Source organism: Myripristis murdjan, chromosome 21, assembly GCF_902150065.1.
Source record: "Myripristis murdjan chromosome 21, fMyrMur1.1, whole genome shotgun sequence".
NCBI lineage: Eukaryota > Metazoa > Chordata > Actinopteri > Holocentriformes > Holocentridae > Myripristis > Myripristis murdjan.
In genome coordinates, this window is record NC_044000.1 from 19,740,722 (window position 1) to 19,764,434 (window position 23,713).

Here is a 23,713-nt window from a genome sequence, read left to right on the forward strand (position 1 = left end):
CATGCAAGTTGAGCTGTAATTAGCAATGAGCTAGTTATGGGCGCCAGAAAGACATTATAAATTACTCTTACATGTATCCAAGTTGAGTTTAAGTCTGATTAATGAAACAGTGCTCAAATTGAGTAAGAAAACCGTTATAAATGAGATGAATCAACAAGCTGTGATCATGTAAAAACAACCGACTCATGCAAAAGACGTTTAGGGAGTCATTTAATATTCAGTGACGTGTGGCTCCCTCTTCTGGCCAAATATGATTCTGTCCCCAGAAAGACGTGCATATATTGTGGAGTCTGCTCTCAGCTCCTTGAAGATGGTGTGGTTGAACTAGACCCCTGTGGTGGAGCTCTATCAGATTTACACGGTAATCTATGAGAGTGATGTGTACGGCTGCAGAACTGGAGCCGAGAATATACATAAACATATCCTGATGATGCTGGTTTGAGTCTGTAGAACACACACAATTTGGTTTGCAAATATTACTCAGTCGTGCTGGAGTGTGGTTCAGTCTTGATTGCTAATCAGACAAAACTTCAGAAGACATCACATAACATTAACCCTGCTTTGTGAGGAGCTCCTGACTTCACAGCTCCAGACACTTTGTGCATATTGTGTAAACAGATAACAACAACCACATTCAAATGAGCTGTATCTAAAAAGGTTTATTGGAAATATGCACATTTCATCGCAACACATCTCTGCTTCTGTTCTGGGTACAATACGAAAACTTCAACGGAAATGAAAAGTTTGGAGTTAACTAGCTGTGGTTTGTCTTAGAGGTATGAGCTTTCATCACTGACGTCCTCTTACTTTGTCCAGCTCCTTATCACAGTGTCCAAGAAGTATTGCTTTTGGTTGTTATTACTGCTCAATAATATTACTGAAAATCAAGATAAAAACAATTTAAATAGGTAGCTAAAAAACAGGCAAATGTCACAAAGTATATAAATCACTACAGAAATACATATCTGCACCAATAAACACAAAAAACCCAGTCAGTGATGTTTTTTCCTGCTGACGCCACTTAAAAACTACATACAGTATTTGAAAATATGCAAACAATCTGCTTGTTAAAAATACAAGACACATGTATCCACCAGTCCCAAATCACACAAAAATTACACTATTTGAAACAACAAAGGAAACCATCAAAAGCACATTCATTAACTATTCTAATACAAAAAAAAAACAAAAAACAAAACAGGCTTAGTAAAATGCATGTTGTCTGCAATTATCAGCATCATTTTATGGCCTTTTTAAAATTTTCTATAAAAACAGCAAGCAAGCATGCTATACAAAGCTATGTACATACCTTCAATTTTCAGCACTCACAGATTTCTGTTATCGTCAAGACCCTGACTGAGCAAATCAAGGTACCTACTGTCTGTCTTCATTTTCACCTTTCAGGAAACATTCACCGAGGGGATAAAAAGAGAGAAATGCTTCAGATCACTACGCTGGTGCCGCTACGGGAGCTTCTATCCTAAGAGAGAAAAGTGACAGAGAAGTGAGGTTAAGTAAAAAGCAGAGACAGAAAAAAGGCAAAATGCAGGAAGAAGGAAAGAACGACAAATAAATGTTAAAATGGAGTAAAGACCAACAGTCCAAGAAGACAAAGAACAAAAGGAAAACACTGATAGATACAAGTAAAATGAAGATGAAGAAAGAAAGAAAGAAAGAAATGAAAGAAAGAGCAAGCAAGACAGGTATTTTCAGCAGCCCAAAGCTACAGAGTTGTGTGTATGTCAAGTGTGTGTGAGCATGTGAAAGTGTGTGTGTATCAGCTCAGTAGTTGTGTGTGTCTCTTACAGAAAAGCGGTCGTAGTTTCTCCTGCTGTTACTGTGTCCAGGCTGGATGTCAATGGAGGAGTAGCTGGGCGGCTTCTCGGGCCAGTCCCTCCCTTTACTCGCCTTCCCTTTCCTGCTGTCCTCGTCATCCGAGCTCCACGAGCCTTGTCGACGTGGGGGAGGCGAGTAGCTCCTGTCCCTCCTTGGGGCAGAGCGCCGCAGTTCCTCCATCAGGTCGTCACGACTACGGGACCGCGGCCTTGACCCACCTCCTCTCCTGCCAGCTGAGCCTCCTCTGTCATCCCTCGCCCTCCCACGTGCCCCACTTCCCCGCCTACTCTCCCAGTCCGAGTCATCACTGTAACCGCGCAGGATCCCACGGCGGGGAGGAGACGGGTCTCTGTATCCACGGCTGTCCCGGTGCCGACCTCCTCCTCCTCCTCCTCCTCCTCCTCCTCCTCCTCTTCCTCCAGCACCAGTGCGATTTGAACTGCCACTGGACTGGCTGGATAATCTGGGGCCGCCCCTGGCTCCTTCTCCACCTCCTGGCTCCCTGCGTGAAGATAAGCTGGGTACACGCTGGATGATGGGAGGCAGGGTTATCACCCTTCTCTCCACCCCTCTCACCCCCATCTCATCAAGGGCTGACAACATGCTGGGGGGTCCCGGGGTGAAGGGAACCGGCTGAGACTGAGGCTGTAATGGGGGCAGATGTTGGACAGGATGGGGAGCCATTAGCGGAGCCCCGACGTCCATCCCCCTCACCTGGTTCTCCAGGTAGTCCAGCACCTGGTTGGTACTTTGGATGCTGCCATGCACGCTGCCGTTTCCATGGAAACCTTGGGGTGGAGGAGGAGGGGGTTGATGCTGGAGGAGCATGGGTGATGGTCCCATAGGAGCCATGGCAAAGTTCTGCTTGACAGGGTGGTCTGAAAATGAGCCTGGAAAGACATTGGAAGGAAATGTGTTGTTACCTTACCTGTAGGAATAAAACAATCTTACCTAATTTTAGGTCACTGTAGGCAAAAAACAAACAAACAAACAAACAAACAAACAAACAAACAAAAAAAAACAGGTGCAAAGCATTCAAAACATGTTTTAGTGTGCTGTTGTGACTCACCTGAGTACAACAAAGGCTGGCCCTGCAATGAGGCGTTGGAGCTGATGGGGGCGTAAATGGGCTGGCCGTGCATCCACGGAGCCATGGCCTTCTGAGCCTCTTTCAACATCCTGTGCTGCATCACGGCTGCGAGCAGAGCACAGAGGGGGTGAGTGGCTGCTGGCATCATCACAGTCAAAACTGCATACAATCACAAACTGTTGACCTGAATCTTCTGGAGCTGGTGTCTCTAGATACATTTAAAGTAATCTTTAATGATTTGGAGGCAGGCACATGTTGATTCATAATGTCTCTCTATGATCCATGATGTTGATGACTTGTGATGATGGTTGATGAATATTTTTGATGTTTTATGATTCTGAACTTTATTTCCTATTTTATTAATGTAACTTATTACATATTAATGTATGTCTGCAAACCTGTTATCTGTGCTGCTGCTTCTGTTGGCCAGTATGTTCTTAGGAAAGAGATTTTTAATCTCAATGAGCCTTTCCTCATTAAGTAAAAGTAAAAAAAAAAAAAAAAAAAATTCTGCCCAGTGTAGGACTACCAAAGAAAAATTAATTTCATTTTGATTTCACTTTGATTAATCAATTGATCATTTTGTCTATCAAATGTTTGTCTATCAAAATAAAGGGAATTCCCAAACAAGTTACCACAGTTCAAATAAGGACTTAAAATAACCAAAATGTTTTATTTTATGAGAAAAAATAGAGAAAAGTGACCAGCAGGTACATGTTTTCCTTGGTTTTGCAGGCAGTAGTCAGTTAGATAAAAATGATTTCAAAATTCATTTTAATTGTACAAGTTTCAAACACAATCTATGATTTTTGGTCACAGTTTAATTGTGGGCAAAATGTTTTTGTCAGGGAAGCATAGATTTCCAATAGTGCCCATCAAAAGAACAACATTTTTCTTCAGATGTCCACATGAGAGTCAAAGACTGAGTGGAGAGAGTTGCTCTGTCTTAAATCTCAAGAGGACTGAGTTTGCCAAAGGTTACGTTTTTTCAAGAACATAACTTTAACTTTCTTTTATTGATCAGCTGCTGCTCAGTACAGAACAGATTGGGTTTGCTTTGGTATAAAGAAGGTTAAGTGTCTGCCAGCCGGCTGATGTGAGCGTACCTTTCTCAGGGCAGCAGCATGTCTGTGGACAGCAGGGGCAGCGGACGTAGCAGCAGCACTTCTGTGGGCAGCACTGGCAGCAGCATATGCAGAACAGCATGATCAGCAGCAGGGCACCGATGATGATGAACAAAACTGTCAGCCAATCTGGAACGGCATTAAAGGTCAGAGGTCACCACTGAGGGGTTTCACAGATTGCATATTTTACTGACAGACACAGTTTCCTCAAAAAATGTTCTCGGGCTACAATGGCTCCACCTAGTGTCGTCACTTACGGTAAACAATGAGTTTGACTTCACGATCCGAGTCTCCTGTTGTGTCACCAGGAGCATCAATGGAGCAGAAATACACACCATTATCCCACCACATTACCTCAGTGATAACCAGGTCAGCCTCTGTCAGAACATACAAACACATTAGTATCAATTAAAACAGTATAAAACTTTCCAAAACCAAATAGACTATAAATGTACAGTGGTCAAACTACAAGCAGGGCTGTTTTTTTTATTCATTTTATTCCTGAGATTGGAGGTTTGAAGGTTTTCACCTGACAACAGCTGTACTGTACTGTATATGTGCTGCTGTCTTTTATTAAGACATTTGTGAAGGGACTGCATTGACTGCATAATGTCTTGCCATAATCACCACAATATATTAAACACAACCAGTTCTGCTAATGCGGTCTTTACTCAGCAGTGTATGCATATACTGTATATGAGGTTTACGTATGACATGTATTTCAAGTGATCACAAGAACGTGTCCACACAGACACATGGACACGCATCACCATGACAACAATGTCTATCATGTCATGCATCACTGTGGTGGGACACACAAGACTTACAAGCTGTGATGTAATGTATACTGAAGCCTTAAACTGAACAACATTAAACATGAAATCATTCCTCAATGTCTAAAACTGAATCAACTCAACTCAACTTGAATGTCAATCTCCCATAAACACAGGGTACAGGTGACCAAAATTTTAATCAAAGCCAGTTTTGAATGATACAGTGACATGTTTTGAAAGGTAATTTTGCACTTTCGATACTCTGCAGCAGCATGGCCTCATTAGTTCCACTCTTCTGGATCACTGTTTTGTTTATTCTGTTTTAAACTCCTATCTGACATGTTAGAAACCGAGCTGCAACCACCCCTCCTGACTGCCATTTTTTTTTTGGAGTTCCTGGAGCTTTTCCAAATGATCACACTGAGCAATTAGATATAATTGGATTCTCCTCCCTTCTTGCACGAAGGAGGATCCTGCTTTCCTGGAAGCCATCATGACCCCATCAGCAGCATCTTGGTTACAAGACATGATGTTTTTCCTTAAATTAGAAAAAATAAAGTTTTCTCTCAGAGGCTGTGCTCTTTTTTTTTTTTTTTCTTTTCCTGGGTCTATGCAAAGGCACTGGGAACAGGATGGGCTGTTTTTATGTGTTTCTAAAACTGAAAATTAATAATAAAAATGTTTCTGCAACATAAAATAAGTTCTCAGTATCTAAATTTGAATGTTAATCACAGCCAGTTTTGAATGAGATAGTGACATGGGTTATTATGAGAGGATACAACTCACTGTTTTGAATGGTAATTTTGCGCTCTCGATACTCTGCACCCAGCATGGCCTCATTAGTGCCCCTCTTCTGGATCACTGTGCGAACCGTGCGCTGGCGGTCTGGGCAGTCATTGGCCGGGTCCTGTCCCAGCTGCAGAGCAGCCTGATAGGCTGGAGAAACAGAAGGATAATAAAGGATGTTGCATTTTGTATGTCCTCATAATGCTCAAAGTCCCATAACGTCAGCAGCTGCACCACAAAATCCTTCAGGCAAATGACTTCAGCACAGTTTCTAAATTTTCTGACCTACCAGTTGGATAATCAAACTAAAATCTACTGTATAGGCACTGGAGCACCATTAGAGAATAAGATATTAAAACAGTGTTCACTCACACTGGACACTAAAAAAGGAGTTACAATGATCTTTAATATGCAAAGGTTTGTCTGAATGCTTTATGATAACATCAAACTCTTGTCCTCACAGACTGTGACATTACAAAGTAAATGATGCTTGTCTAATATCACAATTCATTCTGGAGGTGTGATACACAACTTGTTGTAGAAGCACAGCTTGTACATTGGAAGTTAAGTAAAAAAGAGCGAAAAAAAAAAAGGAAATCAACTTGAACTACTATTTATACATGGAAACGTCACCCGCCTTACAGTGGTTACCTGCCTTAATGGAAGAGTAGGAAATCAAGTCTGACAATGACAGAATAATAATCCTTACTGCAGGGCGGGGCTTCATTTCACAAACTATTTCCTTTCATGTAGAGATTATAAGTCAGGGTAAACACAATGATTTTCTGAAACAAAAGGATATGACAATTAGAAGTTTATGCAGAACAATGGAAACAAGGGAGCAAAGGTAATAAGACAGCCCCGTTTCTTTTATAAGGCTTTGATAGCAGGTAAACACAGGTGTTACTAATGACATTAAGTGAACCAGAGCCTTTCCAGTGAACCCGCATTCCCAAAACCAGTTTCCTGGCTCTGTGAGACCTAAACACGGAATTCAACCTTAATTAATGTCATTAATAACACACACGTCTGCCTGCTATTCACGTCAAAACAGCTGCTCCGAAAAAGGTCAAGGAACATTTGGAGAATTTTTAATATTTGATAATGAAATCAAAAATTTTAATATTGTAACTTCCTCTTCCCTGATGAAACCTGATGGCATGTTGGAGTCGGGGTGTTTATTTGATTATTCTATCATGTGGGACCACAACTCCGTATCACAGAGACCAGCATCACAAGTTGAGCAGAATAATGTCAAGAAGCATTAAAGCTTAAGAAGAATCTTGGATGCTGCAAACTGCCTTGGCCTGGATAACAAAGAACATTTGATATTTTGTCTGTATAAAAGGAACGCTACTTTTTAGACACATTATGACACTTTAAAATAAATCAAATAAAAGAATTCCTGTAAATTAACAGTTTTCCTTGGTCTAACAAATAAAAATGTACATTTCACCATGGGCTTCTGTTAAAAAATATCCTGCCATATCACCACCAATCATCCCACCATAAACCGCCTACTCTTAATATAGATTAAAAACCTAATGATACTCTCTCCATGTTACACTATGCCATCTCAGTGGCAAAAACTAGTGTACAACCAATTAAACTGTAATGAACCTCAGTCAGATTCCACAAAATTCCTACATCTGACAAAGACCTAAATAGGGTGATTTGATTGGCCGGTGCAGCTGTAATTTTCCAATATTACAAGCTAGTCACTCGTCACTTTACCTGCAGTGTTACTAGGGAAAGCTGTGGTATAATGTTTTGCATCCATACTGTAATGTACTACAGGAAAATCTAGTTGGAAAGCCCTCGTCGGACAGTGTGAAGTGAATGCACCAGACACTTTACACACACACTGCACACACAGTCCTAGGCCTGGGATCAGCTGGTGCACACATTTTTCCAAATCTCATTTTTTGGTTATTTAAATGTGATATACAATGACAACCTCTCAACATCCCTCCATTGACAAATGATCATAATCTGAGATGCAAGTGATCAAAGCAAGACTGACAAATTAAAGCAATGTCATTGAAAGTCAGGTTATTTTTTTAACAGCACTCCAGCTTCCAACCTCTGTCCTATTCTAAATTTAAAAAACAAAAAAACAAAAAAACTCTATGGCCTATTTGAATGTCCCCAGCACAACAGCCTACACCTTTTCATCCTTCCACTCGTGTCCTCACCTGTGGAGTAGTACTCCAACACGGGGTCTTTACAGAAGGATTTGTATCTCCAGGTGACCAGGACCTCTTGGGGGTTGGCTGAGGTGGAGTAGTCACAGCGGAGGATCACAGAGGCAAAGAGAGCCGTGCTCCTCTCTGTCTCAGGAACAATCACCTGGATGGATGACACCTCTACAACAGGATGGGAGGAGAAAAAAAATATGTAAAAAGCAACCAAACATAAGCTTTTCTCAACATTGGAGAGGAAAAAAATAAGTTAGTGGCGAGGCTTTACTCTTCTATATTTTATAAGAATATACAGTGTTAGATGTTTACTCCAGAAGTCTTCAGCTGCTCACACACTAACGTTACATCAGTAACATGTAATTATAGCTGTCAGTCATGATGAGGAATGAGGAATGTGTCTTTAGTAGGACAAGCTGGTGACAGCAAATGCACTTAATTGAGCAAATGGTTAAGTTTGAGGCTTTAATGCCAAGACCCTTCTCTTGCCAAAAAAACGTAAATGCGAGTCATTTTCAGTAAATAATAAATGTTTAGTCACGTGACCAGAGGTCGGCCTTGTCCTGTTTACATCTGTCGATGATTAACTTGCACACATACTTCACTTTCGACAGTTTCCAAAGTATTTTCAGGCCTATATTCTACGATATTACACGGGAAAATCAATTCAGAAATACTGTCTGTGGCTGCTGTGAAGATTTCCCAAGCTTACCTGTTGGCAGGAAAACGAGCAGAAGCGCCACCAATATCATATTTCCCATCTCGTTGTTCTTTATCCTATGGCGGAAACTGGGCTCTTTATCCTTTAAGGCGAGTCAAACTCCAGGGGAAGAACTGAATATTTAGGTAAAAACGTGTCGTAAACGCCACTCATAATCTCAAGCGTCGTTTAAGGGAGCATTTTGATTCTCTGGAAATTCCTTGTAGTGAAGGGAGGACGAGGACTTCCACCTGTGCCAAGCAGCTCTCCCACACGCAGAGGATCCCTTCCCCCAGCCTCAGGTGACATCACTGACCCCGCCTCGGCACAGGTGCAGCGCAATGGAGGAAGAGCAGGAAGAGCACCTAGTGTGGTGACTGTATGTGAATGCACCGGAGCAAAGAAAAGCAAAAACAATGAAAAGATGGGTCAGAAAATCATCTTGGATCCCCAAAAATTTTTTTCCACAAGTGTGGTACAGGTAAAATGCTGTAAAAAGGATTAATTAATAGGCTGCCTGTTTCTAGTTTCACCTCTGAGTAGTACTATCACATTCTGGCAGATGAGATAAATACATTTAATGTGATGAAAAACTAATGGCCACAATGGCAACTTAGCTTGCACCTTCGTTTATTCTATGTGAAAAACAGGCTCAGTTGAAAGTCCACATTCAGGATGAGTCAGAGAGTGCTGGGACTTCTTTGTGTGTGTTTGTTTACGCCTCTTACCGAGCACATATAGGCCCCAGTGAGCTTCACAGTTTACACAAAACATGCCCGCCGGAGCTGAACTCAAGTGCCGCTCTCAGCTGTTTGAAGAGCGCTTGTGGAGGGGAAAAGCTGCATGAGTGAAATGCCCTCCCATCCCATCTGTCTCTGGCATCATCCTCAACCTGTAGATGTTCCAGTTTCTCATTTCCTTCCTGGCATTGTGCTGTCCCTTAAAGGGAAGGACATTCACCCTCTGTCTCCCGTCTTTTTCTGTCATGGAAATGTATTTGTTTTATTTCTCTATGCATTTTGTCCCATTTTTATTTAACTAAACAATAGGAAATTACAGTTGTCCTGCAAGAGGTAAAGAGTCAAAGATAAAATAAATTGTTTGGCCTATTTCCACCCTAAATGAATACATTTTAAAGCTGCAAATGTGCAGAGTGTGTACTGTATTGTAGATGAGGGTTGTGAGCAATACTGCCTTGTGTATTTAGCTGTGTATTTTTGATAAGCGATGATAAGAAACACACTCTTTGTCCAGGGTACACACACATTATCGCACACATTATCAGACAAAATAACCACACATAGACCAGACTCTATGACAGACAATAGGTATTTTATATCAAAATCATTCATGTCAAAACAAATTGAAATTCAAATGTAAGCAATGGCACAGTGTCAAAGCCCACTATGTAGCCTTGAGGCCACTTTATGTAATGTGTGGACTTGATGTACATAAACAGTGCAATTAAAATCTGCAGTACAAATTCAAGGTACAGTACATACATCAACATATACAGTACAATATCTTTCACAAACAAACACAAACCTGAGTTGCAGCGCATTGAGAAAGAAGTCTGAAGTGTGCAGGGACAAATACAAGTGGATTGTGGCTTCCTGCTCAGTGATACACAACATGGAGTACAGACTCAGACTGCACTCATTCTGAAATTGGCAAAAATGACTTGAAAAATTAAAAAGAAAACTATATTGGCACAGGTACAAGTCCAGTCACTTTACATGTATAAGGCGAAAGCTTCAACCACACATACACAAACACCATATACATACACTCTGTAGGCCACATGTGCATAATGCATGTACACGAGCACACACAACCATAAACTGTCGTATATTAAAAGAAATCACTGCACAATATTGCCTTATCCATTCTCATTTTTCATGATTTTCCATCCCCTAGTATTTTTTTTTTCTTTTGCGATGTTGTTACTTTCAGTGAGACGAGCCACACGTCACATGGCTGCTGGTAGAGGAGTTAGTCCTTCCTGCATAGCAACAGGACGGTTTAAATAAAGAGGGGTGAGATTCTCAACACTGGCAGTGAGGTGCGGCCGAGCTTCGGAAACTCTGTGCTGTGTCACACAATGAGAGAGTCCCTGCTCAGCGCAGTGCTCTGTTAAGGAAATACACCGAGAGCCACACATTAGAGACCTGGCAACCATGCTGCTCATGCTGGGTTAGTTGAGCCTGGTCCCTGAGGCGTCAAAGTTTGGTTACAATTCACAGAAATCATGCAACTCAAGCTCTGTTAGTGGCTGTGATACTAATTCCAAAGTGCAAATCACAAATGATTTTTTTTTTGATATACAGTTAGACAGAAAGTAAGCATTTGTTACACTGTGATGATTGCATGGTTGGCAATAAGAGTCAACATAATGTAATTTGCAGTTTCTATCACTCACTGCAAGCTTGTTAAGTATAAACATGTTACAGCCATCTAGTTAAAATCATATGTAAAAGCTAAATTACTGATTCTGTGTAAGAGCGTCAACTTTATATGTACGTTCACTGACAAAAAAGAGACATTCAGATTATGTACAAGTGTAAGATTATAATTCCAAATGTAATTGATTATTTACAGGACTTTGTAATATAGGTTTATAAGAGAGAAGAAGAATAGGAAGGGAGTCTTTTTTTCCTGCTACAAGTAACTCACCACGTTTCGGTTCCTGTCCCGCTCGTCTCTGCCCCCGTGCAAGGTGTGAGACGACCCCAGGGGTGGGCGGGCGTAACAGAAAGGCCTCATGGGAGGGTCAGCGGTCCTGTATCGTTCTGTATCAGGGGGTTCCGTGCGGAAACGTTCTGTGCGGTATCGCTCCACTTCTGTGTATGGAGGCAAGGGATCATCCTCCTCAGGACGGTTGCTCGGCGACCGGCTATAGTAACAGTCGCTGCCCTTGCCTCTAGAGCTGCCCTTGGAGGGAGTGTCACTGTCATCATCCACCCTCGCGGCACCTCTGTCCCCTCCCCGCCCCCTTGCCTTGCTCTCCAGTATATTATTGAGGAAGGTGTGATCATATTCTCTCCCTCCCTGAGGTTGGCAGCGGGACGGGCGAGCAGGGCGGTCGCTGTCCCATGTGTCCCTTCTCTTAGGTGGCAAAGGAGAGGGGCTGCGGCGACGCCAGCCTTCGTCCCCATCTCCATAGAAACGCCTCGGAGGGCTGTAGTTCACATGATTTTGGTCATAGGCCCGGTCACGAGGCTCAGCCCTGCGAGGGCGGGAGCCGTAGGACCGGGCAAATTCCTCCAGCTCGTCCAGGGAGCCAGTGCGCCCCCTGCTGCTTAATGTTTTTCTCTGCAGGTGCTCAGAGCGGGGGTTCCACCTGTGGCAGGGAAGAGCACACTACTCAGCACATGTAAACAGCATTTAAAATACACTACATGGCCAAAAAGTATGGGGACACCTGAACACCACCCCTGTACATGTTTGTTCAACATTTAATTTAATCATTTAATCGGTATTAATGTGGAGTTGACTGATGTGTTGAGTGATGGAGCCTGGCTCACAGTCCGCATTTCAATTCATCCCAAAAGTGTTCAGTGGGGTGAAGGTCAGGTCTGGGTTCTGTGCAGGCCAGTCGAGTTCTTCCACTCCAGACTCATTGAACTATTTCTTTATGGACATCATTTTGTGTACAGGGTTTGTGCACTGTCATGTTCAAAGAGAAAAGGGCCCTTCCCAAGCTCTTGCTTCCAAGTTGGAAACACACAGTTCTCTAGAATGCCATTGTAGTATTGAGTTTTCCCCTCAGAGAACTGAAGTGGCTAGCCCACATCACAAAGAACGGCCCTTTTCTGTGGGTTTAGGGATGTGGTGTTCAGAAGTCATGCATGCTTTTGGCCATGTTCACGTGCAGAGTGGAAGAATAGTCGATAGGGGGAGACACAGGAGAGAAAACAAAAGAGGTGTGCCAGTGAGGCTCACAGTTCCAGTGGAGGACGTGACCGCCGATGACAAAAACAAATGCAACCATCAATCCAAACTGTACCTGCGGTCGAGCTCATCATCTGAGTGGCTGCTTCTGTCCCGTCTGTGCCTGCGACTCTGGGTGGGCGGAGCCACCCGCAGCACTGACTGGTCATCAAGGTCTTCAATGGGCGGGAGGGCCTTCATCTGGACTGTCTGATAGGTGTGCCTAAAGTCTGCATTTCCTCCATCGTGAAGAGAGCTCAGCTCTGACAGGCTCCCGGCTGTTGGGACAGATAAATCACTATCGAGGCTGCCACTGTTTTCCTAGGAGTGCTCATTGTAATAATGCATTTCACCTTGTTCTGTAATGGATTATGAACCTCATACTGGAATCTTCCAACACTGTGCAGCACTGTGTGTATAAAATTGTTTTGAAAATAAGATACTAATTCTTGAAAAGGGCATACTAGACAATCAGATGAATTGTTTTAATATTTGATATACTATTCCTGCCAAATAATATTGAGGTAAAGAGCATACAAACTTCACAGAGAGAAACTAATTTCTTTCATCTGTAATTAAAGTTAGTATTTTAAGATGACGGAGAATGTGTGGATGAGATGGAGAATGACACAAACCTGAGACAAAAGGAAGACACTTAGTCTAGACACAATTTACAAACACATACAAACACACACACACAGCCACACAGATTACAGACGCGCTCCTACTCGTTACAGGCTTACGTTGGAGTGCAGCCATCTTGGCAGAGGGTAACTGAGCCAGCTCCTTCTCTACGTAGTACAGAACTTTCATTGAGTCCTGGCCTTGATTGGCCTGGAGTCGATAACCACTGCGCACTGTGGATGTGGACACACACACACACACACACACACATATACACAGAGACATGCAGAGACAAAAACATGCACGGCCACAAACCGAGACATTTAATAACAGCCGCTTTCAGGCATGCACATTCATCCAAAACAAAAAACAAAATCTGACTCCAACACAAAGACACCAGACTAAATTTCCCAACATAAACATGCATGTTGCTGGCAGACATTTCCCCTGTGCCTTCCATTCAGGTGAGGCAAAAAATAGGGAGTAAGGAATGAGACAGAGAATGAAATGAGGGTTAGTCAATTCAATGTTTCTGAAAGGAAATACAAATGTCTGTTTTCCCGCAGTAGCCTGTGGTATGTCCGGACCTTATGAACTGTTTGGACGACTCACCTCCTGCCAGGTTTGTCTCCACCGAGGGGAGAGAGGTGATCTTTGGGTCTACGTGGGATGAAGGGGCAAGAGGGACCATGGTAGTCGGGACCCCGGGGATATAGTAGGGGTACATGGGAACCTGGGTGGGCTGGGCACTCTTCGCCATCTTCCCTGCTTCATACACTGTACAGAGGAACAGTAACACTGTAAACTTCCTTTAACACAAACACAGGAAGCATGTGTTTTCAGTGTTTAATGTCCAGACACTTGACCCATTTTGAAAAAAAGAAATTACACCGCTGCAAGTGTTACTCACGGTGCCGTGGGCAGCAGCAGGTGTCGGGGCAGCAGCAGCACCGGACGTAGCAGCAGCAGGAGTGCGGGCAGCACTGGCACCAGCAGATCCCAACAAATAACAGGAACAAGATACTGCCCAGGACTACAGATCCCACAAACACCCACTCTGGAATATAAACACACACAGACACACACGCATAAACAGATGAATAACTACCCTACTCCCAGCAACAGATGAGCGAGATAAGATTGACTTTTGCTGTAGAACCAGCCAATACAAGCAAATTACAAGATGCAGTATCGACATTTGATATTTTATAGACATTACAAATCAGTGTAAACAGAAACACTTTCTGCATGAAGACCTCCACAGACATGAAGGACCTATCATACAATATTTTGAACCATGCTAATGTTTCTTTCTCCCTCCCATGAAGTGTTTTAAGGCCACAGAGCACTAAAAATAATTCACTTGAGGACAACTCTGGGGAATTCTCTCACTCTATCCAGCATCATGTCTCTAAAGCATGTGGACCCCTAACGACACACTTCCTCAGGGTGTGACCAAAATGACAATCCACTCCACTCCCCCAGCCAACGCACAACCCCTGAGGGTCTCATCACACAGAAAACAAGTTTAAAAGGATCGCTGGAGGTAAAGTTTGTGACATGTGAGCAAGTAGCATGGATTATTTTTTGCCTAATGTACCATTAATAACCATAGGCTGTGTGAAAATGTATACATTTTAATATCAAGGACCACAGTGGAGATAAGTCAAGACTTAATTGACAATATGCCTCATGTTTTAAAATTGTCCATTAAAACAGAGGGACACACATTAGAGAAAAATCAATCCCAAGAGTGTCACATGAATTCAAATATAAGCAACTTAATTCCTAAAATAAATCTGGACAGGATAATGTTGGTCACTTGAACATACACACACACACACACACACACATATATATTTATGCCTGAACTTCATAAATCAATTGTGCATTGAGAACACAAAGAGCCTGAATGTTTTTTTTTTTTTGTGCATTTGTTAGTTAAAGAGCATTTGATTGGTCAGAAAGAGTAAATTGGCCAGTATTAGATAAGCCAGAAGATGCCAGCGGGGGAAACAGAGGTGCAGGTGAGGGGGCGTACCTGGCATAATCTCCACATCAAACTCAGGTAGGATATCGTCCTGCTCACCTGTCCTGCCTGCAGAGAGAGGGAGAGCAGAGGTGAGGGCTGGCAGAGGAAGCAGAAAGCAAGATTAAGAAGTAAAGCAAATTAGCAAATTTGTGGTCAGAGTGACTGATTAATAGTCATGCATTGGACTGGAGGACCAAGGCGACTAACTCACACCATCAACATGTGATAATCAAGTCAGGGGACAAATTTAGCTGTGACACATGCTGCATACATTTAGGTGTCCAGAGTTCATGCGACTAAATTATGATGCCGTTAAGAGTTTCCTAGACGGGTCCTCAAAAATACCAACCTATGAACGTCAACATAAATCTTAAAAGTCAGGGTTCACAGTTCAAAGGTCAAACTCATTTCACTTTGAATCTAATTTTAGCCGGGGGGCAGCGGCGCTATATTTCTGTGATGTGATGCACAGGGAGCATGCACCTCTCTAATGGCATTAAAACATGTGCAACTATTAATGCATGCACATGCAGATATGCACACAATGCATGCTCACACACATACACACACACACACACACACACTCATGCATATCAAAATGTGCTATGAGAAGAGGCGTGAGGGTGTATCTGGGAATGTGGGAGCACAAATAGTGAGCTTGGGAAACTGGGGCACATAGAGCACTGCAGGATTCTGGGACACCAATTTGCCATTGGAGCTCATCAAAAAAGGTCGTGCAAGTCCTATCGTCATGGAAACAATGCCTCTTTTGTGTTTATTATGAGAAATGAACAGGCAGAAAGGGAGAGAGACAGAGACAGGGAGAGAGAGAGAGAGAGAGAGAGAGAGAGAGAGAGAGAAAGAAAGAGAGAGACAGAGAGAGGAAAAAAATTAAGGATGTTAGTAATCAGAAAAATAAAAGGACAAAGGGGAACAGCATTCACTTGCACTGCAACAGGTGTTTTGACAGTGTTGCAAAGAATCTTAATCCAGGCAACTACAGGTGTCCATCCTCCTGCATTGACTATATGCTTGTGTAAGGTGTCCAGGAACCATTATTAAAGTGAAGCCCGCTCACTGTCTGGTCTGTCTGGCTGCAGCAGCAGACAAAACACACACTGGCAGTCTGGCTCCAGTGTGTGCTGAGTAGGCAGCTCCTTACTGTGGAGAAAAACAGCATACCATTCCCTTCTGATAAAAAAAAAACCTCATCTTGCTAGGCTGGCCTGGCACACTCATCTACATACCATGAAGCTCAGTAACACTAAGTAACCTGAGAGAGACGAGGAGCTATGCACCCCTGAGAGGGAGGGAGGAGGTGAAAGATGGAGGGAGAACATTAAAGGGCAAGGAGAGTGAATTGTACAGTACAGGAGGAGATCTTGCAAGAGAGCAGGGAGAACAAACAGATACAGCAAAGAAAAGATAAAACCAGAGCATGAGAGAAAGTGAGTCACAGTTTGCTGCTTAAACTCAGAACTTCAAAGAATGAGACATCTTGCAACTTTAAGAAAAGCCAATCTGGTAATTCATGTTGTTTTAGAAACTTTCTAATTCCAACTTGGAAGCTGAAGTGCTGCCATGCTAAGAAATCTAGTGCTAAAAATTCAGCCAGTCTTGTTATAAGTTTTAACCCCCCACCCCCTTCTCCCCTGTGAGCTGATTATAATCAGATTAGTGCACACAGCAGAGTTGGGCTTTATACCCGAGCAGTCTTTACTGCAACATTACACAGGAGCTAAGCCAAACTTGCACAGGAAGAAAAATATTGGGGGTAACCTGCCTATCATGGCATGTGTAGGGTCAAAGTCAAATCTCGGTCAGCCAATTTCTGTGTCTGTCTTTACATGTCTACACCGGCAACTCTTACCGAGCTCTAGTCTCCCCAGAAAAAGCAGGTTACCATAGTAACAGCTTAAGGAGTGGTTTGCACTTCTGACAACAAAAGGCCACAGAATGTCTCTCAGTGAATGGATATGCCACCTGAAGCTCCATTGACAGTAAATGGTGAAACACTGAATGTTCATGTGAAAACAGTATCTGTTCGACCGCAGTTTGGGCAACCTGGTGTAATCATTAACAACAAACAATATGAGCAAATAAAACACAAACACACGCTCTTCTGTGACTGAACATATGTTCCAAGAGTCTGTCATTGTATCAGGCTGACTTAAGTTGTACCAAGGGTAGAGTCAAACCAAGGCCATGCCAATGCTATAGGAGAGTAGCTCAGTTAAACAATAGAGTCTCTCACAGAGGATCAGGACCATGTAAAGAGGCAAACACCATTTGGCCGTCTCCATGGAAGCTCTTGTACGGACACTTTGGAACGCACACTACAAAAGGGGCATTCCTAACACCGTTACAAACAACGTATGAAAAGAAACTTCATCGACCATATGCAAACAAACAAGCAAACTGCACTCTTTATCTCATTACATAGCAAAATAGCAGCAAAACAGATATTCCAGGATAGTCAACGCTTGGCTTGAAGCCTTTGTTTTATTGCTTTGAGAGGAAGAGTGGGGCATACCGAGCACAAGTAGTTCCACCTGGGCCTCATTTCTCCCCTCCAGGTCATCAGCGATGACAACTTTACAGTAGTAAACTCCACTGTCGCCCCACTGCAGCTCCCGAATCCGCAAGTCTGCTTCTGCACAAAGACAGGAAACACAGTTTAAGTACTGTAAGAGGAAAGAGGTCATTTGACCATATTCATAAAGCATGTCAGTGGATAACTAGTGGACTTCAAACTTGATCAATAGCAGATTGGTTTAATTACAGCACAACAAATGGACAGACAGAGAATATATACTACAAAAATATTCTACCAAATGCCCGGTTATTTAAAAATCTATTTCTGCTGTAATGCTGACTTGAAATGTTATTTTCATCATGTGCAGTGGAAACAAGGCTTGATAACAAGATTTGATGTTTATTTTGATAATATTATAACATTTAAATGCTTTTCAAACAAACACACAGAATACAAAAACATGATTTCTGACAGTCTCCTGAATTAATGATTTTCTATTATTATACCAGCTTGGTGCTACAGTACAATGGCAGAAATTCATCACTTTGTGCAAAGTGCCAGGTGTTTTAGAGATAACAACAATGATCAGTGGGAAAACATTTCACTCTAGTGCACACATTGTCTAGTGCATAGCTTTAGCATAGTCAAGAGGTGACTACGTACATAATGTTGCCATGTATGTAATAAGAAAAATAACAACAAACTATGTAAACTGTATTATTACACTGAATACCCATTGAACTCGGTGATAGACTATAAATAAATTTATTTATGTTAATTTATTTAAGGTGGTGTGTCTACTGAGAAGCTCAGACAGAAGATGGATGTTTTGTCTTGATAAGCAATGTGACGTAAAAGGAGTCAACACATGAATAGGAGTGAGTAAGAGAGCAGGAGGCTGTGATAATGTGTGTGTAGTGCCCACTCCATTGTGAGACAGTGACAAAAGAGGACTATTTGGAGAAACAGGAAAGCCACTGCACAATCAGCTCTGATTCCTGCTTGGGGCATGAATCACAAAGTGCAGCAGTAACCAGTTTTGTCTTTGGTCACATTATTTCACAAAATGCAATCCAAACTCCTCTAATGAAAAAACATGAATCACCACTTTACTGTTTATGATGGCGATGTCTCTGCCCTTGTAGTGTTCAGACAGTGTCAGGGATTGTCCCTGTGCAGAGGCCACAATGCGGACTGTGCGGCTGCTGTCGGGGCAGTCCACGTGGGACCCCGTGCCCGGGCTGGGCGACGAGATTCCCAGACTCTCTGAGAAGGTGAAGGACTCCCGGGTGCGGTCGCGGCAGTAGGACTTGTACCACCACTGCACCACTGGGGTCTGGATGGACGAGGTGTGGTACTGGCAGTGGAGGACCACCGACTGGAAGAGCATTGCATAACGCTGCTTCTCCCGCACCGTGACTTCCACGCCATCACACACATATGCTGACAGACACAAAATACACAAAGAATGTGGGAATATTATTGAGAGGGTATGTAAAACGGCTGAGGTTGACTGTTTATAGGCAAAAGCATGTTCCATAATTTCACAGTAAGTATTCACACATGCACTGGACCTGGTGCAAGTGCATAAAGAAACTTATCAAACTCAGTGAAGAGAAAACTCTGCATGCTGCTCTTGCAAATGAGGTGGGAAAAAGCACAATACATTTATACAGGTACTTGCAACTTTTGGACACATGGTTTTGAATATTCAGAGGGATAAGCAAATGTTATTCAGAGATAATAAAGTGTACAGTTAAAAGAGGTCACAGTACCAACATTGAGAAATAGTTTCACTTACATCATTGACAAAACATAACATCTCAAAAAAATTCTAGCCAGCTTCCCAGTCTTTCATGACTAATAATACTCAGATACTTGCCAGGCACAAGCATGTCTTCATTGGACAGACAATAGATATTTTTTAAAAAACAGTTTACAGCTTGTTCCCTGCATGGGGGCTCACGGCTAATTCATAAGCAGGAGATTACACCTAGTGTAATATCAAAACAGGAGTAAAGACAGGAACATAGATAGGGGGTCGGGGTGTGTGGGGGGGTGTGTGTGGGGGGGGGTCCTCTCTTGCGCAGCACCGAGGTCAGGAAGGTTAAATTCCAGTGTGTGTAGGGGGCTGGGGAGGCTGTGCGGAGGTAGGAGGGATTGTCATCACGAAGGGGAGCAGTCAGAGGCTTATGGGTGCATTCTGCTGCGTAGCTGGCCAAGTTGGGTCTGGGTGGGGCAGGAACTCAGTCTAAACATTCCCCAGAAGACAGGAAATCAAAACAAAGGCAAGCCCACCAGCCCTCTCCTTAGGGCCGATCTGACAAGCATTACGCTTCAAGTAAATCATGTTTATCTAAAATGGCCTATTTTCCTAGTTCCTTTAGGCCCCCCTTCAATATTAAAGCTAATCTGCTTTTTTCCCAAGCTACCACTCAGCATCACAGAGATTTTCAAAGGAATATGCTGGTCAATTTAGTGCAGTGAACTCTGATTTTGCCTTAAATTTTCCATTAAGTTGCTTCAAAGTTTGAAAAGACTTTTTTTTTTTTACATAGTGCTTGACAATGTCACATACTGGTTGCAGCGCTTTTGAATCACACCCACCATTACTTGAGACAGAAAATAACTAGGTGTCTTGTGCATCATTGTGTAGTATCTTTCACCAAGAGACCTCTACTAGAATTTCAAATAAAGTCTTGTGGGTTTGAACAAAGCAGCACCGTTTGGTAATGAAGAAACCACAGATGGGACCAGCCGAGTTGAAGAGGTTAAGAGACAGAGTGATTCATGAGCTCAGACTTTACCTAGTCAGGCCTTTCCTAATCATTATAATGACATGTCATTCTGAGCTGAATCAGGTGCAGGTCTCACTTAGCTCAACTTTTCCTGATGGGAGTAACTTCTTCTCACAGAATTGTGTTCAGATTTTTTTAGATAGTAGTTCTTTTTTCTGAAAGGTTGCACGAGGAAAAGGAAAACTGGGTGATGAAGGGTGGAGATAGTGATGGATAAGCCAAAGAATTTTACTGGGCAAGAGCACAAATGTATGTCATGGCAGGGGGAGGCGTTCTGGGCTCCCAAATTCCTCCCACGGAGCAGCTCTGGTCTTCCCTTTGTTTCTTTTTTTTTTCAAGCCTCAGCCCATTGTTATGGCTCTGCTTAAAATCCCCCCCTGTCCTATTAGGGGAACTGAGAGGGGGAGGAGGTCAGAGACTCCCAGCCAATGGGAATATCTGGTTTAGTCCAGCTGGGTGTGAACAGACCAATTGACTGCAAGAGATTTAAACCAAACCGTTACATGATGAATCTCATCAGTTCGAGGTGAGATAAGGTGGAACAACATGGGGACCGTCACCAAGCTTGTCTCACTTGTCATCTGCTACTCGTCCATTTAATGCTGTTTACTTCAAGCCTGTTATCAGGTGTGACTCATTGCGGGCCACTGAGGGGGTTAGAGAGACACCACTTTGCCTGCATACAGAGCAAAGGCCTTATTTCAAGATTACATTACAGTTTAACCAGTGCGGGCGCTGCACTGCATGTATTTGAAGTCAAAGCTCTGCCACAGGACGCTCCATGTTTCCTGAGCACGGTCAGACCTTTCCTCCCCAAAGCTGTCACATTTCCTGCCCTCAACTCCCCGCTTGTCATGCATTCCTTCACATTGAATCATTTGCCTAACAACACTGATAAGCCATATCACTGTGATTCAACAAAAGTCTGCATACAGTAACTGCAATCCTCTTATATATATATATTTTTTTTTGAATACAAGACTAGGCAGTTATCACAATGGGCCCCTAAAGGAATAAGGAATATTATGGTGATCATAATAAAAGCAAAGTAAGAACATCTTAAAGTAGGTTACAGTCATATCACTATAGATGAATCTGCTAGGCTATTTAATACCACACTATAAATCCCAGTAGGATTATTAGAGTGATTTTGCGTCAGGGTTGCCCCATTCCTCTCTAATAGGCAAATTATTCACATTCAGTAAAAATAGGGCACACCATTGGTATAAAGGGCTGCTATCTGTCTTGTTTAGGCTATAATAACCCCCAAACGCAGGTGTTCAGAGGCCTAAGTTAGAATATAAGATGAGGAAAGTCTGTCAAAATGTACTGCAGGTGTACTGCCATAAAAACAGAACCAGCTCAGTCTTCTACAGAGGGACTGGAGACGCAGTAAACAGAGAGGCGCATTTAGGATCAACCTGTTGCACGCCGGCTGCAAAAGGAAAAAATGGCTATTTACAATATGGGAAAGTAAAACTTACCCGATGCCCCGAGTATTATAGCCAGCCGGTAAAAGTTCATTTTCCAGTCCGTTTCACCGTTATGCGTAATTAATTCACATGATGGTCATTCTCGTTGTCCGCCGACTGCTGCTACAACGGGACAGGAGAAATCAGCCTGTGACTAACGGGACTGTACCACTTCGCCCATGGGTGAGGGTCAATAAAAAACTATTTGGGAATATTTCAATACATTTCCTTTATTCTGGCGCTCCGGGTTAAGCAGGTGCCTGAGCACAATATTAGTAAAAGTATGGATAATATAACACTTGGTGCGTTTTGTCAGCTAAAATTTTCTGCCACGGATCTACCTACTGGAAAGGTGGAAGAGTCGGTATAGGGAGGGGGGGTGAGGGGTGAGTTTATTAAGAAAATCAGGGCATTCACGAATTTTAAGGAATTTTAAGACTCAGAAAAGATACTGGTGAGACTTTTTTCAGGTGTCTTATTGAGCTTTTTATTTGATTTAACAAAGATCATTTCAGCAGGCGTACAAAAACTTAAAAAAAAATCACTTCAGGTTAAAGGTCAGTTCATTAGGAACATTACTTCTTCACACAAAAAATAATTCAATACACTTCACCCCACCCAACCCACCCACACACACACACATTCACACACATAGAAACATAAAAAAACAACAGTGCAATAAAGGAGTGTGCTATATATGAGAGGGTTTACTGTACAATTTCAACTCTCCAGGACGTCCTGAATACCAACATCATGAGAGTGTTCATTTGTGTCGGGTGTACTACTCGATGAAAATGTAAATTCAGAGAAAATCATCTCCATGTTGATGTTTTCTCTCACCCTCTTTCTCATACAAACTCACATATGTAAAATATGGCTATTCTTTGATTGCTCAGGTAACGCTTAATCACTGGAAAATACATAAATTCAAAATTAAACAAGCCAGCAGCAATTATAGCAAGCATACTTTAAGTATTGGCTGCAGATTGAATGATGAAACATTATGAAAATTTAGGTTACCATAAGAAACTTGTTTAATGCTAGCACTAGTTTAATGCTCGGAGTCAACTGTGGAGATGCCCTGTGTGATGTGTGTCTCTCATGGCCAGGTTTTGTGTATTGGTACATGGTGCTGCAGGTGACATGGGATATACATTTAAATGAGGCAGCTGGCATCTGTGAAAGGGCATTAAACCCATGGACCAACAGAACAAGATGGCGTGGCTAACTGACACTTACAAAAAATACACCCTGCTTAGTCCTTTGATGACTCCCACAAGTAAAAGCAAACAGTTAATGAGTAATCTCAGAGGATGTGGCTAAAGTATAGGGGGCGGGGCTACATCACACTACTGAAACAGGAACTCTCTGCTGAGTTTCATGAGTCTACATCAAATGGTTCATGAGTCATGAAAAGGGGTGGGGCTAAAGTGTAGGGGCGGGTCAAACCTTCACCAATGACAGTGTCTGTGTGTGCATGTGTAAGTCTGTCTGTCTGAGTGTGAGTGTGTCCCTGCGTTCCAATACTCATACTACCATACTATTTAGTAGGGGAAAAAAGAATTAGCATGCATATTTCATACTAAACTACATACTTTGTAAGGGCAGCTGCAGTACATACTAAAAGTAAAAAGTATAAGTATGCGATTTGGAACGCAGGGCAAGTCTGTCTACAAAGTTTGATCATGTGAATCCATTTAGAAGTGATGCACCTTTTTGAAATAGGCCACTCCCACGGCCACACCCCCTTTTTGCCAATTGTCATAAACAGCTAATCAGCCGTCCTTTAGCTCATGGCCAACCTGTTCACAAAA

At 42.6% G+C, this 23,713-nt stretch overlaps 2 protein-coding genes across 4 annotated transcripts; both read right to left on the reverse strand.

Annotated features, from left to right (window-relative positions):
* Positions 1-645: 645 nt before the first annotated feature.
* LOC115379621 (immunoglobulin-like domain-containing receptor 1) lies at positions 646-9,380 on the reverse strand. 2 transcript variants are annotated; one of them, XM_030080388.1, is made up of 9 exons: positions 9,236-9,380; positions 8,520-8,884; positions 7,805-7,975; positions 5,610-5,759; positions 4,308-4,427; positions 4,033-4,179; positions 2,906-3,031; positions 1,807-2,726; positions 646-1,475 (listed from the first exon to the last, which is right to left on the reverse strand). In XM_030080388.1, exons 2-9 carry the CDS (start codon positions 8,566-8,568, stop codon positions 1,464-1,466), a joined length of 1,695 nt encoding a protein of 564 aa, XP_029936248.1. In that variant the 5' UTR covers positions 8,569-8,884; positions 9,236-9,380; the 3' UTR covers positions 646-1,463. The 2 variants fall into 2 exon arrangements, with proteins under 2 accessions (XP_029936248.1, XP_029936247.1); XM_030080387.1 differs by having other exon boundaries at positions 646-1,480.
* A 438-nt stretch (positions 9,381-9,818) lies between these two features.
* Positions 9,819-22,041, reverse strand: LOC115379620 (immunoglobulin-like domain-containing receptor 2). Of its 2 annotated transcripts, XM_030080385.1 has the most exons (10): positions 21,912-22,041; positions 18,743-19,072; positions 17,627-17,746; positions 15,103-15,159; positions 13,972-14,118; positions 13,674-13,838; positions 13,181-13,294; positions 12,514-12,715; positions 11,181-11,847; positions 9,819-10,637 (listed from the first exon to the last, which is right to left on the reverse strand). In XM_030080385.1, the coding sequence occupies exons 1-10, from the start codon at positions 21,949-21,951 to the stop codon at positions 10,602-10,604; spliced, it is 1,878 nt and encodes a 625-aa protein (XP_029936245.1). In that variant the 5' UTR covers positions 21,952-22,041; the 3' UTR covers positions 9,819-10,601. The 2 variants fall into 2 exon arrangements, with proteins under 2 accessions (XP_029936245.1, XP_029936246.1); XM_030080386.1 differs by lacking the exon at positions 13,181-13,294.
* Positions 22,042-23,713: the final 1,672 nt, after the last annotated feature.